At 50.0% G+C, this 18209-nt stretch overlaps 1 protein-coding gene across 1 annotated transcript in view; it reads left to right on the forward strand.

Moving 5' to 3' along the window:
* Nucleotides 1-4516: 4516 nt before the first annotated feature.
* CUNH1orf94 (chromosome unknown C1orf94 homolog) overlaps nt 4517-18209 on the forward strand; it is a 35281-nt gene continuing 21588 nt past the window's right edge. Inside the window, exon 1 of the mRNA XM_045860047.1 lies at nt 4517-4848. Coding sequence (XP_045716003.1) covers nt 4517-4848 — 332 coding nt within the window. The remainder of the gene's footprint in view (nt 4849-18209) is intronic.

Raw genomic sequence — 18209 nt, forward strand, 5'->3', positions numbered from 1 at the left:
CATTAAATAAATTACTCGTGGCCAAAGATTTTCTAAAGCAAAATGGCAAAAACCTTTTCAATTTTCTTTCACAGCCGAGCAGTTATATTTATGGCGGGAGGCAGATGTGTTTAGTGTTAGACGAGAGAAAGGCCTACAAGGCACAGGGCCTGTGAAGATCTTGAGAGAGCCCCATGCCCTGCTCTGCCTTCTGAATTTTCCGACCTTGTCACGTGTGTCTCAGTGATGGAAGCCAGGTGAGCTGAGGCTTTGCCTGCAGAATGGGTAGGGAAAACCGCCTCCTCCTGAGGCTTTCCTGGCCCCAAAGGAGAAAAGCAAGAATCCCAGGATCCTAAATAATGTTAGCTCACATTCATTGGGTGCATGGCAGGTACCAGACTAACGACTGTGAGCACCGTACAAGGATCGTCTCAGTCATCCCGAGCAGCTCTGCAAGGTCAGCATTGTATTGTCCCTGTTCCACAAATGGGCACATTGAGATCTGAGTGGTTATACCACCCGCCCAGAGTCATGGAGGTAGTAAGGGATAATATAAGAATTTTTCCAAACTAAAAATAATTTAGAGATGAAACAGTGTCCACAATCATTTCAAGCCCTTAAAAAAAAAAGCAGGGACCCATCCAATTTTTTCACTGTTGTGTCTTCAAAACCTGAACACTACAGGGCATGTAAATATCCGGGTGCTGAAGGGACATAACTGTAAGTTGAATGGAGACTGGACTAAGCGCAGCGCCCCCCGCACCTGCTGTGGATCAGGCACCTGTGGAATGCTCTGCCCCCTCACTAGCTTGTGACAACGTCTAGGCTTGAGGTCTTATTCCTCTCCCAGCCCTGCACCTTGCATAATCTCGGCCCATAAGAAGGCTTAGTTGATGATTTGAGTCCACTCCTCCATCACAAAGCAATCTCCCAGTACAGCTGAAGTTCTTCCTCCCTATGCATAGCACACAAACCTGTTATGTAAAAACTCCAGCCCTGACTGGCCTCAGGTTGGATGTTGTCCTGCAAAGTGAAAGGTCGCCAGTTCGATTCCTGGTCAGGGCACAAGCCTGGGTTGCGGTTCTGTTCCTGGTTGGGGCGCATCTGGGAGGCAACTGATGGATCTTTCCCTTCACACATTGATGTCTCTCTCCCATTTTCTCCGTCCCTTCCCCTCTCTCTATCTATAAATAAATAAATAAATAAAATCTTAAAAAAATCTCCCGTGGCACATACATTTTCGTGTGCCCATCAAGCAAGCTAACACACAACACTCCAATGTGCCCCCTGTGTGCCAGGCGTGGCTCACAGCATTCCCCATGGGTTAAGTAGTCGCTTAGTAATAAAACATCTACAATAATTCTACAAAACAGGAGTTTTTCTAAACTATCATTCCATTTTACAGACACAGAGATCAGGTGTTATGAGCTGAGGGGTGTCTTCTCCAAGTTCATTTATTGCAGTCCTGACCTCCAGGACCTCAGAATGGGCCTATGTAGAGACTGGGCCGAAAGTGGTTATAGGTAAGATGAGGCCATCAGGTTGGGCGCTAGTCCAGTACAGCTGGTCTCCTTACATCAGGAGAGATCAGGACGCAGACACACACAGGAGAAGGACCACATGAGGACATGAGGAAGACAGCGTCTCTAAGACGAGAGAAGCTTCAGAAGGAACCAACCCTGCTGATGCCTTGATCTTAGACTTCTAGCTTCCAGAACTGTGTGGAGATAAATTGCCGTGATGTTAGCCATCCAGCCTGTAACGGGGCAGCCCTGGCCAACCAGTAAGTACATCACGGCAGAGAGTGACACGCCCCAGCCGGCACTGCCAGAGAACATGAATTCAGAATCTGAACCCGGGTAGTCTGCTTCTGGAGTCTGTTTGTTTTGGGAGAATGAAAATATTCTCTCTCTGTGCTGTCCTCTTGAAATATGGCTAATGCAAATAAGGAACTGAAATTTTAATTTACATTAAAATTAAATAGAAAATAAATAGCCACATGTTGCTAGTGGCTACCATATTGGGCATAGCTCTTTACCGTTGCTAAGTACATCACTTAAGTTTTTTGCAGAATCTTCTAGAAACCTCCCCTATGTGCCCAAAAACACATGCCCCTGCCTTGGTTGCACACTCCGGCTGTATTTTAGGGTGAACTGGCTAACTTTCCCGAATCCTGCGGCCTGGGCAGAGCAGGGACGTGGGAGTTCTGCTCCAAACATGGGTGTTAGCCAACCAAATGCCAAGCAGCACAAACACTGAGTGACATTTTCAGAACTATTAATATTTCATCAGAAATGATCACTTTTCCTCTAAATACACTATTTTAAAAGGTTTTCTACATTCTTAACTATAATTTTATTCAGTCTAGGTGCTCGGAATTTTCCCCCAAAGGAACACATATTCAATTTTATAATGAAAATCAAAGGGGAATGAAGCTGGGATTTCAAAATTTAGTCAACATTTCCAGGAACTTAGGCTGTCTGTAAAAAGCAAGGTTGTGTATTGGGCACCTACTACATGCCCAGCACTTTCTATACAGTATACTATTAATTTACCCAACCCACCTTTACTGAGTGCCTACTACGTGCCCTTAAGTGTGATCCTTACATTTATTAACACCATTTTATAGAAGATAATTTCCTTTCGTCCTCTCTTTCATCTTGAATGTTACCTCCTCAACTCTTTGAGGAGGACCACCTCAAAGAGTTGCCTGGACCACCACCTAAAGCTGCCGCTGTTCCTCTCCCCACGGCCTCCCGAGGTGCCATCGGAGCCCTCACGTCCTCTGTAATCACTGCTCCTTTACTTGCTTGCGCGTTTGTGCCCTGCCTCCCTGGCCCGGAGCCTAAGCTCCATGAGAGCAGGGACACCGCCAGTCTTGCTCGCCTTCAGGCTTCCTCAGGGCCCAGCCACTCACCGGGCACAGGGGGAGGGCTGCACCAATATTTAAGGAGCGAATGACTGAGGATGGGAGAAATGAAGAAAGTTGTCAGGGTCGCACAGGTAGGAAGGGGCGGTATCTGGATTCAACCCCCCGGGGATCAGCGGCCACCTCCTCGGTTCGTGTCTCTTCTTCTTGCCCTCCCTCTTGCTCTTCCTTTGTCAGGGAAACACTGAAGGCACAACCACCAGGTCCTGGGGCCAAAGGTCCCTCGGCAGAAAGAAGTGCTGCGTCAATTCTGAGTTTAAGAAGCCCCTTTCATGGGTGGAGGGGCCCACCGAGCAGCAAACAGTTAACAGCGTTTCGCTCTGCGCCTCTGCCGCTGACCCCCACTCCCACGGCCCCCACTCCCAAGGCTCACCGCCCGCCCACCCGCAGGAACCCTGAACCCAGTGCAGGACCGAAAGGTCTCTCAGCGGCTGAGAGGCTGGGGGCGGGGCCGAGTTTGAGTCCCAGCTCCTCCCTTCCCAGGGGGCCTTGGACACACCCCTGTATGAGCGTGATATTGGGTTTCCTCAAGTGTAGAATGATTAAAAACAAACACAATGGTACTAACTTCATGAGCTTGTATTAATTGAGTATGACAACAGAGAAAGCCCAGTGCTTAGCACACAGTAAGCGCCCCCCAAAGAATGGCAGTTGGGGGTAAAACCAGACGATGGCTCGAAGGGCAGGGCCCGGGGCAGGCGCTGGGGTTTGTGCGGAGTGGCAGGGCAGGCAGCGGGGCAGCACCCTTCACTTCGAATAGGGGAAAGCGCTCTGGGCCCCACCCCACCCCCATCCCACCGGAGGGCCTGGGACACCAAACCGAACCGGGGCGCCCCGCGCCCCCAGCCGTTGCTTTTGAAACCCACAGAGGAATTCCAGTGCTGGCCAGGAAGGATGTGGGAGCCACCCGCACGCAAGACAGCTACCTTTTAAGGACTGGGGACTCTTCGTGGGGCGGTCCCTGGGGCCGGCTGTGGGTACTGGACCCTCGGACGCTTTCTTGCAAGGCACTGGAGAGGGGCCAGGCGGGGAGCGAGGGCGAGTAAGGCGGGGCCAGGCCGGGGAGGGGAAGACCGTTGGCCCCCGGGGTGCGTGGGGGTCCCTGGGAAGGCCCGTGGGAGAGCCCAATGGCGGGCTCCTGCCCTCAGGGTGCCTAGCGCAGTGTCAGGCTCTCACCCAGTCATCTTCGAGATTGAGCCGGCGAGAATGGGCTGAGCCCCGGGCACCACAGCTGTCACAGGCGTGTGGCAACGGGGGTGTGCCAGGGATTGCGGGGAGAGCCAGCCCTCCCCCTCCAGCTGTTCCCAGATGTCATTCTGCCCACCCAGGCACCTGGTTCCTGAGCTCAGGGGGATTCCAAGGTTACTAAGCTACCGGTTTTTGTTGACTTTAAACTATTTTCTTCTCAGGGAGAGGGGGAGGGGGGCAAAAGTCAGAAAAGAGCAAATAAAAACAGAGCAAAATAAGCTCCCCCTCCCTCAAAGGAAGCCGACCTCCATCCACCACAGGCACACGAACGGGAGGTCTCTGAACTTCGTCACCCTGCTGGAGCAGCAGCCAGACAGAACTGAACTGCTTCTGTCCCATCCCCATCTGCCTTTCTGGTGAATGAAGGGTGGTGGTGGATGGTCCCCCAGTCTTCGAGCCCTGGGTGGACAGAGGGGCTTCCGGAAAGAGAGGAGGACGATGGCCAGTGGAAATGGGCTCCCTTCGTCCTCGGCCCTGGTGGCCAAGCGCCCCTCAGCCCTGGGCCCATTCCCCAGATACATCTGGATCCACCAGGACACACCCCAAGACAGTCTAGACAAGACCTGCCATGAGATCTGGAAGAGAGTTCAGCGCCTGCCCCAGGCTTTGCAGCCCCCGACCTTGAAGGAGCAGCTCTCTGCCCCCACGGTGGCTGGGACTCCGAGACACAATGGGCTCAGCTTCCAAGAAGAGTGAGTATCGGCCCCGCACGGCCGGCACCAAGCAAAGAGGGAAGAGACGAGGTCAGACCCTCTGGGGGAATGTGCTGGCCCATTCTTCGGTCTGGTTAAACCCTAAAGACTGTATAGTTTCCCTAACCAACTCCCCGCAGTCCTTGGTCCACTCTTTATAGGGGAGTTAACCGGGGTCCTGAAGTTCCCTGGGTGAAGGGGCAGGCCGGGCTCTCTTTCTGCTGCCTCTTCCTTCCCCAGCCCACTGAGGGGAGAGTTCTCATCCTAACGGCTGAAACAATCAGAAGTGAATCTGAGGACCTAGCCAGGGCGGAGGGTTAGATGCCCATGGCTTTCTCCAAAGACAGCTGGAAGATTCCTCCCCCCCCCCACCACCTCCAAAGGCGAGGCGTTGGCACAGAGGAGGCTGCTGGTTTCAAACCACATCTGGAGTTCCCTAATACAGGGAGCAGCTGTCCCATTCAGGCTCCACGGAAGCCGCTGCACGAGCGCACATCAAAATATTTACTGGGAAGGCATTGACATATTCAGAGGACATAATAGAAAATTAAAGTGTGGGATGATGGCTGGAAATAGCCCGTTTCCTGGATGGGAAATCCTGTGTCTGGGAAACACAGCTAAATATTCCTCCACCGGGGCAAAGTTGAGCAAATCCTGTTGGGGATGGATATTCACAAGGAGAGGAAGAGGGGGACCTCATTAGGAAAAGCAAGAACAATTGTCGTGGCTATCAGGCCACCGTTGAGCACTTGTTCAGTGCTCTGCATCTTCAAAGTGGGCTGCAAACATTAATTAATCCTCCCAGAGCCCCTACGAGACAGGTATTAGTGTCCCCATTTTACAGATGGAGTGTGTTAATAGTTAAGTGCTAACTAAAGACTAAGTGATAATTAAGTGTTGCCTGTTCCAACACATGGCCTGGCTCCGTTCAGAGCTGCTCTGGAGTGGGGGAACCCTTCGAGCAAATATCAGCTGAGTCTGGTTTCAGGGATTTCTAGGCAAGAGCTGAGAGCAAAGGCAATGTGTAGCTGCTACCCAGGGTTCCACTGCCTGCTGTCCCTTTCTGGGCCACAGACGAAGGTGGAGGGCACTTTGGCTGGCACTGCTTCCCCTGCCCTGTGCCCAGCATGATATGGCTGGTATGGCAATGGCTTAACTACCGCCAAAACCTTGCAGTTTAGCCATACGGTGGCACTGGGCTCCTCTCCCCTGCCCACTGCCATCTGCTCTGGGACAGGGTCTTGGCAGGGGGCCCGTGGGGCTATGCTCAGGCCCTCAGTGGCCAAGGAGCTGACTGTCCACTTGGTGAACCAGGGTCGGTGGCAATTTCCAGTAGATGGCACTCTCTCTGCCAGGTCACACCTAGTTAATGGAGACAGACTCTATTTCCAGTCCGCACTTGGCCAAAAAGTGAACTGACTCACCTTTGGCCAGCTGCTTAATTCCATTTAGCCTTGATTTTCTCATCTGCAAATTGAGGCTGATATGCCCTGCCTTGTCCACCTCAGAGTTGATAATGAGGATCAAATGTGACGGGAGACAGGAGGCTGAAAACTGCATTATACAAATGAGGCTGTCCTTAAATGTAATCCTCAGGGCTGGGGTTTTTGTTGTTGTTGGCTTCAATCTGGGGTTTTCACATTGTGCTTCTAGACCCTATGGGGCTGCAGGGGTTACCTGGAGTCAAGTGGTCTGGTGGCCGGACCCCAGTTCCCTTTCAACCGGAGCTGTTCTGCTTTAAGAGCTTTTACTTACTGGAGTTCTGGGTAAAGACTGCGTTTGCGACAGGATTCTGCTCCTGAGACAGGAGCTGGGAAACCACTGGCTTAGGTGAATAAAGGATACCACAATCGTGTGGATATCAACCACGCAGAACACGGTGAGCTGGTCTTGAAAGCAAGGCAGCCGTGATGGTGGAGTCAGATAACCCTGGCTTCAGATCGCATTTCGGCCCCCAGCCGGCTGCGGGATTTGTCTAATTTATGTGAGCTTCAGTTTCCTCATCTGCCAAAGAGTGATGATTGCTGTGCATTTCATAGGGTCGTTGGAATGATTAAACATTCCTGGTAATAACTAGGATTTGCAGAAATTCTTCATAGTGATGATGATGATGATTTCTTCAAGCCCTACAGTTAGTATACGGGGTAGGTACTATTTTAAATTCCCCCCTTTTGATTTTTTTATTATGCAAATTTCCAAACATATCAAGTAGTGTAGCAAATGTCTTTGTGTCTGTCACTGAGTTTATGAAGTTTGTGCCATTCTTGTTTCAATTTCTCCCTCTCCTGCTTTGAAATGAGATCCTTTTACACATGAGGTAGCAGCTTTAGAGGGGTTAATTTCTTTGCCCCAAACCTTACAGTTAGGAAGTGGTGGGGTTTCAGAAAGCAAACCCAGGGCCATCTTGGCCACCATGCGGTAACATTGGCTAACTTCCCCTAGAAATTGAGGCCTCGTTTGGAGAGTCAGGACACTTGGCAGTCCCCCATTCTGAATCATTGTCACATGTGGATCACAGATTTCAAGCCCAAGGAGCTGTCCAGTGTGTTTTAAGGCGGCCTCAGGCCCACAAGGCTCCTGTCAGCTAACCTTTCTACTTACTACTCAAGGTGTAGACCTGGTTTCGGTTGTTTCTTGCTATGCGACAGCTATAGATGAGTATGTTCTAGAACTCTTGTTAGCCAGAAATTTTTTTCTTGACTGTGTCGCCATGCATTTCAGAAACCCAGACATCTCAAGTGTGAAAGGGACCTTGGAGGCCATCTTCTGCTGCTTGAGTCCCTCCTCAATATCCTTGCCAAGTGGTTATACACTTTTACACCTTCTTAGATGGAGCACTCACCACTTTTTAAAATAGTTCTTTCCCTTGTCATAAACTCTAACTATCAAAAGACCACTTTCTTCTTGTACCAAAATCTGTCTCTCTCAGACTAACAGCCATTGGTCTGGATTCTACCCTTCACTCTAAACCAAAGTCTATCCCCTATTTCTTTCAACAGCCCTTTAGATGTTGGAAGATAGTGACAACATTTCTCTTAGGATTTCTGGTTTCTACAAGCTAAATTTCTCTGGTTTTCTACGTTTCCTGACAGGTGCCAGCTTGGTCAGTCTCCTGTCCGCACCGCTGGCTCTGGGGCAGTGCAGCAATCAGAACCAGGTCCAGAAATTCAGGTGTGATCCAGTCGGTGCAGATCAGATCCTCCCTGTTAATGGTCCATTTCATGGCAATGGTGATTAGTACCATTTTGCTCTTCTCCCCAAGCCGACTTCACTCTGTGGGCACATTTTGAGTTTATTCACGCAATTATTCATTCTACAAATATTTATTAAGCATCTACTATGTGCCTGGCACAGTGCTAAGAGCTAGTGAGATAGAGCTGTGAACCAGATAGGGCCCTGCCTTCCTACAGTTGACAGTCAAGTAGGGGATAGAAACAGAAAACGAGTGAATAAAAGACTAGGATAACTTCAGATGTGAAATGAACTGGTGTTCTAGTTGGAGGAAACCAATAATAAACATGTAAAAAATAAGCCAGATAATTTCAGATAGCAATGAGTGCTCTGATGAAAAATAAAACTGAGTAAAGTACTAGGGAGAGAGTCTCTAGATGGGGTGGTCAGGGAGGGACTCTCTGAGAAGAGGTGGTCATTTGAGCTGAGACCTGGACACCCAGAAGGAACCAATCAGGCGAAGATCTGGGAAAGGATGTTCAGGCAGAAAGAAGGGCAACTGCAAAGACCCTGAGGTGGGAGTGGCTTAGAGAGGGACAGCATGGCTGAGGTGTATTGAGTGATGGGATGTGGGACAAGGTGATATCAGAGGCAGAGATGAGAGGTCTTAGAAAACTTGGAAGATCACTGTAGGGAGTTTATTTTTGATTTTCTGGGTTATGGGCACCCTTTGGAGGTTTTGGGGAAGAGAGTGTAATTTGCTCAGATTCACTAGTTTTTAAAGATCTCTCCAGCTGCTGCACGGAGAAGACTCACAGGGATGTGAGCAAAGGAGCTGGGAGGCCTCTGGGAAGATGCTGCAGTAGTCCAGGTGTGGCAGGTGGGGGTGCATGGATCAGACAGATTGCCATGGGGATGGAGAAAGTGGGGGACTCAGCGTGCATTTTTAAGAGGAACCAACAGATCTGCTGAGGGTTTGGGGCACACACATGGAGACATCAAGTCTGACTTGAGGTTTTTGGCTCGAGCCACTGGTTGGACAGTGGTGCCATTGATGGGGGAGTGGGAGAAGAAACAGGGAGAAATCAGCTTTGGGGGAGAAATCAATAGTTCCACCTAGTGTCAATTAAACTCCAGGATTGTGTTGAGTTATCTTTTAATTAGTCTGAAATGTGTGCTTAGAGAATTGTGGCCAGTCACTTACTAACTCACATTCCAGGATTACTTATTCACTCATCCCTCCTCACTACACAACTGCACAGCCTCAGTCGGGGGCTTTGGATTTGCTGTTGCCTCCGTGGCCCTGACTGTGAAGTGGCCTTTGTTCATTCCGTCATTTATAAAATCATTTGACACTCACAGTTGCCTCCTTGGTCCCAGAGAACAAACCAATCCTTTGTGCTGCTCTTATTTAAACAATTGGATGTATCCTATTTTTCTGGAAAAGTTGCTTGGCATATATCACAACTTTTATTTATTGTTATTATTTTTTAAAAAAGCTTGAAACCTGGTGATGGCAGTGACAAAGACAAGACTCCCAGCTGGAAACTCAGGCTGATGCCCTGGAGCAGAAGCCAGCTCTGGAGACTTTTGGAGTTCAATGTTCTAGGCTTGTGTTTTCTCTCCTGAGGGATCAAACAGAGATTCTCTCTGAAAATCTGAGGAAAGCTTGTGCCTGAAACACATCCTTGTGGCCCTTGACATTTTGTGAATGACTTCAGAGACTCCTTGAGCCCCAGGTCGAAATCCTTTTCTCCTGGACCAAACACTTCAGTGTCTTCTTCCCCTGAGCTTCCTAGGGCTGAGACTCAGCCTCTGTTGTGGCTCCAATCACATTGACATCAATGCACCCCCATCCTGGTTGTCCAGTGAATCAGTGGATGCAATAGTGCTGGCAGACAGAGGTCCCGGGCCCTCCATCCATCCCTCTTCCAATCCCTGCACACATACGGCATTCACCTTCATGGTGGCCTTTGACTTCTGGTCTCTCTGCTCATCACTCTTCTGCCATCGTTACAACATCTCAGGTCTCTGTGTCTGGTTCCTTTCCCTCCTGGACGTCTTTCTGCCTCCTCTAGCTTCATCTTCCTGAAACACATGAACAGTGTGAATCAGTCATCTTTCAGGACTCCCTCATTGTCTTCTGAATTCCTTGACCTGGTTTTGAGGGTCTCAGTAGTTGGGGTCTCAGCCTACCCACATCTCTAGATGCATATCTTGCTCTCTCCTCCACACTCTAGAACCAAGATGAGCTACCAGCAGATGCACATCTCCTTGCCTTTACTCAGGTTATTCTACTACCAGGAATGCCTTTCATCCATATCTCTGCCTATTGAAATCCTACCCATCCTTAAAGACCTAGAATAAGTGTCATCCTCTGAATTTTCACTGCTCACCCCATTCAAAACTTTTTCTTTCTCTCTCTTCCATGTTCCTCTTTTTAATTTAAGTAAATCATATTCTTTCTCCTTCCTAAAGGTTTGAAGGTGATAACAATATCAATATCAGATAACAATAAAATAAGGAGACAGGTGGATTTGAATCCTAGCATACCTTCTAGTTGTAACCAAACTACTGAAACTTTCTGTGCCCCATTTTCATGCATCTGAAAAATGGAAAAAGTCATAGTGACCACCATAGTGACCACCATCTGCATCATCCCCATCGGCATTGTGGAGGTTAATGAAATAAAGTATGTTAGGCTCACACAGCACCTTGTGTAAGATAAGGACTCCAGGTTCATTATCACGATCAGCATCACCATCATCACCATCATCATCGGCAGCATCAGCATCATCACTATCATTACCATCAGGATCATCACAATCAGCATCATCACCATCATCCCCATTGGCATTATCACTATCTTCATCATCAGCATCATCATCATCACCATCAGCATCAACATCATCACTATCATCACCATCAGCATCATCACCACTATCCCCATTGGCATCATCACTATCATCACCATCAGCATCATCACCATCAGCTTCAGAAGCATCATCACCACTATTATCACCATCACTATTGTTATTATCAAGGATAAAAACGACAGGGGTTAAGTAATCAAGAATGGTGTGGGGAGAGGAGATTTATAACCAGGAAATCTAAGCTAAGGGAAACTATTCAGCTGAGGACAGCATTTCACTTTGAGATTTTTGGCAGCTAGGGCAAAAAGGGAACATAACATTTGGTTTCCATAACTTGTTATCTAATAAGAGAAAGCAGGTGAGCTCATCAGGAGAGACCAAGTGGAGGGGTCTTTAGATGAGGGTGATGGAATGGAAGAGTCAGTTTAGAGCCAGCTCTCAAGTTGACCATTGGCCAGAGGAGGGGACACAACGTCCCATTTGGTTTTGTTGGTGCATTTCTGGCATGGAATTTCTGATAAGGTGGTCATCTGGCACAAATTGTATGCTGCCTTGTGGCAAAAATACTTCTCACACTCTTGACCATGGCTCCTTAAGAGCAAGGGCCGTGTCTTACTCATCTTTGTCTCCCCAGCACCCAGCTGATTTCCTGGCACTTGATGACTATGCAGTGTAAATGAATGAATGAGGAAGTGAATGATGGATGAACCATAAAAGTGCCACTGCAAGGAGGGTGAGTGAGGCCCAGAGGTGGCCAGGATCCAAGCAAGAAGTCACAATCATCAGAGGAAGCACTGAGTGACACAGGGACAGAATATCAATAAGCCGAGACATTGCAAGGTTTCCCACCCACCTCCTTCTGCCTTCAGCTGCAGAGAAGGGAGGTAACACTTTCTTGAGCACTTCATATGTGCCAGGTTCTGAATTTTAATTTTTTGTTTCTCTCATTGTCTTAGCAGAAGGTGATCGATATTACTCCCCTTTTACAGATGAAGAAACTGAGGCTCAGAGAAGTTAGGCAACTTGCCTAGTCATCCAGCTCAAATGGGGCAGAGCAGAAACAGGACCTGGTGGGGCTGCAAGGCCAGAGCTCTTGCCCAGACACCAGGAGCCCTTTAGAATAGTCCTTCCGTGTCTGCTTAGCACTGGGAACCATGAGCAGTGAAGGGAAGATGAATCGTGATTAACGTCCCACATCCCCTGTCCCCCTTTTTAATTTAATTTTATGGTTTGGGGACTTGTGTTGCAGGTTGTGGGAGCCTGCAGAGACTGGCCACCAGTGGTTTGGTTTAATCCCCTTTTTAATATCTTTGTTGCAACATTCTTTCCAATTCAGCTCCCAAGTCACATTAAAAAAATACCTCTTCCTTAGGGTAGGCCTTCTCTTATTAAACAGATTCAAATGAAAAGTTTTAAAGATAATTTGAACAATAAGAATCACTCTGTAGCTCCCAGCCGAAGCTCCTTTATTGCTGTATTTATTCCTCAGTATTTCCTGCCTCATTCCCCAGCTCATTCCCCAGCTCACTGAATCCCTCATCCAAGTCCTTGGCCCACCTCAGGTCTGAGGCCTGTTTTCTCAACTTCTCCTTTCCCCTCCAGGTGGCGGAGGGTCAAGGAGGAGGTGGGGTAGGAGGTGTCTCACTTCCACCTGCCAATCAGAGAGGAGCTGGAAAATGGGGGTAAATTTGCGCCTGGTTTGGTGCCTTCCTGTATATCACTTGCATCAAAACTTTGCGAGTTGGGGGCAAAGGGTGGACGATAGACACCTGTTCTGCTTGCAGATACCTGGGCCCCCTTCTGGACCAACTGAACTGCCATCTTCCCAAGGGTGCCCAGGAACCTGCATTTGAAACAAGCACTGCAGGTGACTCCTGTGAATGTGTATAGAAAATTCTCTGATACTTCGGGGGTCAAAGATGATGAAACCTTGGGCTTAAAAGGGACACAGCTTTGAGAAGTTGGTGTTCCAAGGAAAAACATGCAGGAAGGAGACTGGCCTTTACTGAATGCTAAGTGTGTGCCAGGGACATCATAAAAAATGACTCTACTCTCTGTAAAGAGCCTTTGCTAAGAAATGAGACGAACACGAAGTCCAGGCTCAGCGTTTGGGCAGCTGAGGGATTTCACAGTGTTACCTCCTTTAACCCCACCCCCGGTGGTGTCACCATCCCATGAGGCTTCAGAGCCTTTCCTATCTTTCCACCCCTAGCTGCAGGCCAGGCCCTGGGCTGTGAAGCGTCAGTGGGCTCCAGGCCTGCAGCCCAGCTTGGCCCTCCCGCACCACAGGGTCTCTGGATCTCTCAGTCGGAGCTGCTAACATTTGCATAGCACCGTCACAGTTTACCAAGTGCTCTCACATTCATCATCTCACTTAATCCTCACCAGAGCCCAGCAAGTGGAGGAGGAGCAGGGCGGGAGGCCTGAGGCTCTGAAGGCCCTCTGCCCAGCCCCCTGCCCCCAGAAGAGAGGTCCCAGCAGACAGAGCTCAGTGTGTTTCCAGGTACTTTGCGACACAGGTGCAGAGGCCTCAGGATGGCAAATAAATCTGTAGCTCCCTCAATTGCCCTCTCCATCCCCCAAATGAAAAAAACTTGACCCAGGACCCTCAGGTTGTTAGACAGGTGGAATCTATCCTTTTCCCTAGTTCCTTTTCTTCCTGATGGTTCTTTACAAGGCTGTGGTGGTGGTGGGGGTGTATGTGCCTGCACAGGGTGTACATGTATGATTGTTGGTGGGTGTGCATGGCTGTGCTGTGTGTGCATGTGTATTTATGTTTGTACTGTATGTGTATAGCATGTGTGTATGGCTGTGCTGTGTGTACACACATGGGTTGGTGTATGTATGTGCACTGCTGTGCCGTGTGTGCGTGGGTGTGGTGTGTATATGGGGAGGGGGGCCCAGGGCAGTTCAGTGAATCCTGCATCTGGGGGAGAGGGGAGGTGGAGGAAGACCCAAGGCAGCTCCGACACAGATGGCTGTATCCCTTCCCTCCACAATGGGCAGGGGCCACACGGAGTGCTGTGGCATATCCATCAGTGTTGATCAGACACCAAGTTCTGCCTTCTGCTGCCTCATGCTCCCAGTTGCTGGCTGGCTCCTGGCCTTTGGCCATCCCGCAACTGAGACTCAGAGAAGGGAAGTGAATTGAGGTCACCCCATGAGAAAGGATGGAGCTGGGGCTCGAATGCAGGTCTCCTGACTGCCAAGGTCTTGCTCTTTGTCCCACTTCTCCTGTTTTGGGAAGTGTAAGGCAGTGGCTAAGAGCAGAGACTTGGAGCCATGTGGACTTGGTTCCCAGTCCTGCTGCAGCACTTGCCCTCTGGGGTAAACTTGAATTTGTTATTTAATTCCCCAACCTTAGTTTCCTCTTCTAAAGTGGCACTAAAGATGTTTACCTATTCTTCATGGCTGTTGAGGAGTCGGTGCCACCTGAATACCTGGCACCTAGCAGACATAGCACAGGTCCCGGCTCAGGTTCAGTCCCCTCCCGTCACTCCCCTGCACTGCTCCCTGCAAGAAACCAGGCCCTGACACTTCCCTGCTAAAATCTTTCCAATGGCTTCCCTGCTCCTTTAGAATAAAATCTTTCAGCGCTACTGTAAGATCTGGCAGGTTCTGACTCCTACCTCCCCTAGCCTCATATCCTGTGACCTCCCCACCCTCCAATGAATGCACCCCACCCACTTTAGCATAGTCCCACTAATGTACCAAGCTCCTGTGTACCATGAGACCTTCACACCTGCTGTTCTCTATGTCTGGAAAGCTCTTCCTTGCTTTCTTTACCTGGCTAAATGCTTATTACCCATTAGGCCCCACCTGAAATGACATTTCCTCAGAGAGACCTCTCTCGCCCTCCTATCTTAGGTGTACATCCCTGGCACCTCACACCCAGCACTTCACTTTGGTTTTCAGAGCAGAGTGTGGCCTAATGGTTAAGAGAGTGGCATCTGAGCAAGATTGTCTCAGTTCACCACTTGGTCCCTTCTTAGTTTCCCCTTGGGGAAATTCCCTAGCTCTTCTGTCCCTTGGCTTCTTCCATCTAAAACCAGAATAGCTGTATCTGTCTGTATCAGTTAGCTATCAGTTAGCTTTTGACAGTTAATGGACCACCCCAAAGCTCAGTGGCTCAAAACAACAACCGTTTACTCAGCTCCCCTTTCTGTTGTCCAGCGGTCTGGGCTGGGTTCAGCCAGGCGGTCCTTCTGGTTGGGGGTGGGCTTGGCTGGGCACAGGTGGTGCACACCCAGCATCTGCAGGGCAGCTGGGTCAGGCCAACGGTCGGGGGTTGCCTCCATGGGATGTTTTATTCTTCAGTGGGCCCTCCAGGGCTGGTTTACCTGGAGGTGGCCGAAAGCCAAAAGAAACAAGAGGCTGATGTAGTGTAGAGGCCTAATGTAATGTAATGTAAGAGCAAGCACTTGACATTATTACTTGAATCAAGATGGGTGGGAATTACCAAAGTACCTGGATACAGGATATCAAAGGTGTGATAACATGGGGCCATTACAGTCATCGGACTACTCCACTGCCGCATGGGGGCTGTTGTGGGGATTAAAATGAGAGTTTTGCATGCAGGGTGCTTGGCAGTATCTGGCTGGTTAGCACTCTGGGAATGCTAATCCTTCTTCCTATTTTGTGAGCTAGGACCTGACACAGCTTGTTTAAGGTCTAGCCTCCACTAAGGGGTGGGGATCTGAATCCCGCTTCTGCCTCCTTCCAGAGACTCAGCTCAGAGCCAGTATGGAGGGAAGACATGCAGGGAAGTCAGAATCTCACCCACAGCCAGGAGGCCAGCCTGTGGATGGACCGCCATCCGAGCCCAGGTCTGTGCGGGACCCGGAGCCCGGCCCACGCTTCCCTCTTCAAAGAAGGGCCATGTCGCCCAGGCCCAGGGCCTGGGTACCTTGTTTGTGGATGGTCTGAGATGCCTTAGTGAGAAGGAAATATTTGTTTTGGTGTCCTCTTCCAGCGCTAACAATTTTCTGTTTGCGTTTTTTTTGTTGTTTGGCTCAGATGAATAGCAGTTTTCATCTTTGCTCTGTGTTATCGTGTACACAGAACTGCTATGGGGAGCTAACATCATGCTTGCTTAGTCATTATTCTGGGAAGGGGTGCCAGCCCGTCAATAGCCTTTATTTTTATATAACTCTGCACACTGCAGACGCAGAAACAACGAGCAGCACCCGCACACAAAGCCTCCGTCAGACACCTATCATTTCTGGAGGTGGGCAAGCAGAGGTGGTGGTGGCAGCTGGAGCCATGGCACTAATCCCGACGCCCGCTTCCTTTGTCAGCACTCAGGAGCTGGGTTAACCTCCCTGAATAATTCACTGTGATAGTCTGTGGCAGATTTCATGGTTTTTACCAACTCAAAGGAGAAAGGAAATAGCACGGGAGAAGTGCCAACATCGGCAAAACTTCTTAAGAAGAGAGAGAGAAAAAAAAAGATTCCAGAAATGCAGGCAACCAGGCTTGATTTGAACCCAGCAAAGTTGTAAGAAGAATGAAAAATTTTTGTGTGAGCCCCAAGGTGGTTGCTAAGAGGTGGGCTCTGTGTCGGATCTGCCAGGGGCCTCCCTTGCAGAGGTTTGGAGCTCTTGGGACAGGACCTAGCAGGGTAGTTAGTGAACAGCTCCCAGGGGTGCTGGGCCAGAAGCGGGACAGCGAGGGGGGACAGGAAGTCATCAAAGCCAGACAGGTTGTGACCCCTGCAAGGAGTGAGACAGTCTTTGGCAGCAGAGCTCTTGATTTCAAGAGCTCCAAGAAATGGACAAGTGTAAAGAGAAGTTCATGAGCTAGTTCACACACTTATTTATTCAACAAATACTCACCGAGCTGAAGTTGTGTGCCAGGCACTGTTCTACTCCCCCAGGCCTCTGTGGTGAAGAAGATACAGTCCCTGCCCTCAGGGAGGATATGTTCTTGTGGGGAGTAAAGACATGAAAAAGGTACTGTAAGACAGTGATCAAAAGTAGGAGGAAAATAAACAACTTGATGGAGCAGATAATGCCTGGTAAGGTGGGCCAAGGCAGGAGGCAGTAATGACACTTGTAGAAAAGGGACAGGAAAGGCTACTTAGAGCGTATGAAACTTGAACTAAGGGTTGCATGATGAGCCAGGCAAGGGGTGACCGGGCCTTCCATAGGACGGCAAAGGCCCCAGGGCTGGAATGAACCTGGCATGTCAGGAAATATTTGTAAGGCCAGTGTGGCTGGAAGAAGGGGGAGTCAGAGTGGGAGGGGCCAATGGGCCTGCTTCCTGTGGTACCCTGGGGGTCAGAAAGGGTCCGGATTTTATTCTACGTGTACTGAGAGTCCACATGAGGGTTTGAATGGGGGAATGTTTTGATCTGAGTTCTGAGAATGTCCTGGCTCTTTGGACATGCACTTTTCTAGAACAAACGAGAACGAATGAGTCTTGTTTTCACTGGGGTGGAGGGGACAGGTCGGGAGACCCTGCATCGGGGATTTGTCGCTGCGCTGAGTCTGGATGGCAGTGGGGTGCCGGACAAAGGCTGCCTTGTAGAAGTGGCGATGGGACGGCAGTGATTGGGTGATTGAGTGACTGACTCCCTCAGAGTGTTGGTCCAGGATCACTGCCAGCCAGCGGGGAGGGTCTCCAGCAGCCTCCCTAGGCCAGCCCTGGAGTCTCTCCCTTTTAACACTTTTATCCACAAGCTGCCTGGAGACCTGGAGAAGGTGCTCATCAGACAGGCAGCTGACAGGGAGCTGTGAGCAACAGCTAATGTCCCAACACAAAGCTCCCCTACTGCCTGGAGAGGCGGGATGAGCCCAGCACTATCCCTGACCACAGATGGGGCAGCAGAGCCCAGCCTTGGAGCAGAGCTGGAAGACCCCCTCTGACTGACATCCCTGGAGAGGAGGCAGGCGGGTGGGAGGAGGTGGTGATGGCAGCCAACCCACCAGCAGCCCCATACCAGCCTCTAGACTTTCTTGGGACGAGGTTCTTAGCCTCTTGCAGGCTCACTTTTCCCATCTGTAAAGTGAGGACGGTAACTGTCCACTGCCCAGGGGCGTGGAGAGGATTACATCTGAGCACACGGATGGGTGTCCGGCGTCCGGCCTGTGGTGGGGTCAGAGCAGATTCAGGGGGAACAGGAGTCAGTTGAGGCTGGTCCGGGGAGGGCAGGTGCTCTGGGCAGCCTTTCAGAGGCACATGGAGGACCCACAGCCAGGGCCCTCCCTGGGTCCTCCGCCTCCGCTCTTGGCACTGCACTGCCCCTTCTGGGAGTGCCGGCTTCCTGAGAGGCCCATGACTCACCGCTGTGACCTGTCGGAGGAGGATGCCTGGGAG

The sequence above is a fragment of the Phyllostomus hastatus genome, unplaced genomic scaffold (assembly GCF_019186645.2).
Source record: "Phyllostomus hastatus isolate PE091 unplaced genomic scaffold, TTU_PhHast_1.1 phas_scaffold_182, whole genome shotgun sequence".
NCBI classification, from domain to species: domain Eukaryota; kingdom Metazoa; phylum Chordata; class Mammalia; order Chiroptera; family Phyllostomidae; genus Phyllostomus; species Phyllostomus hastatus.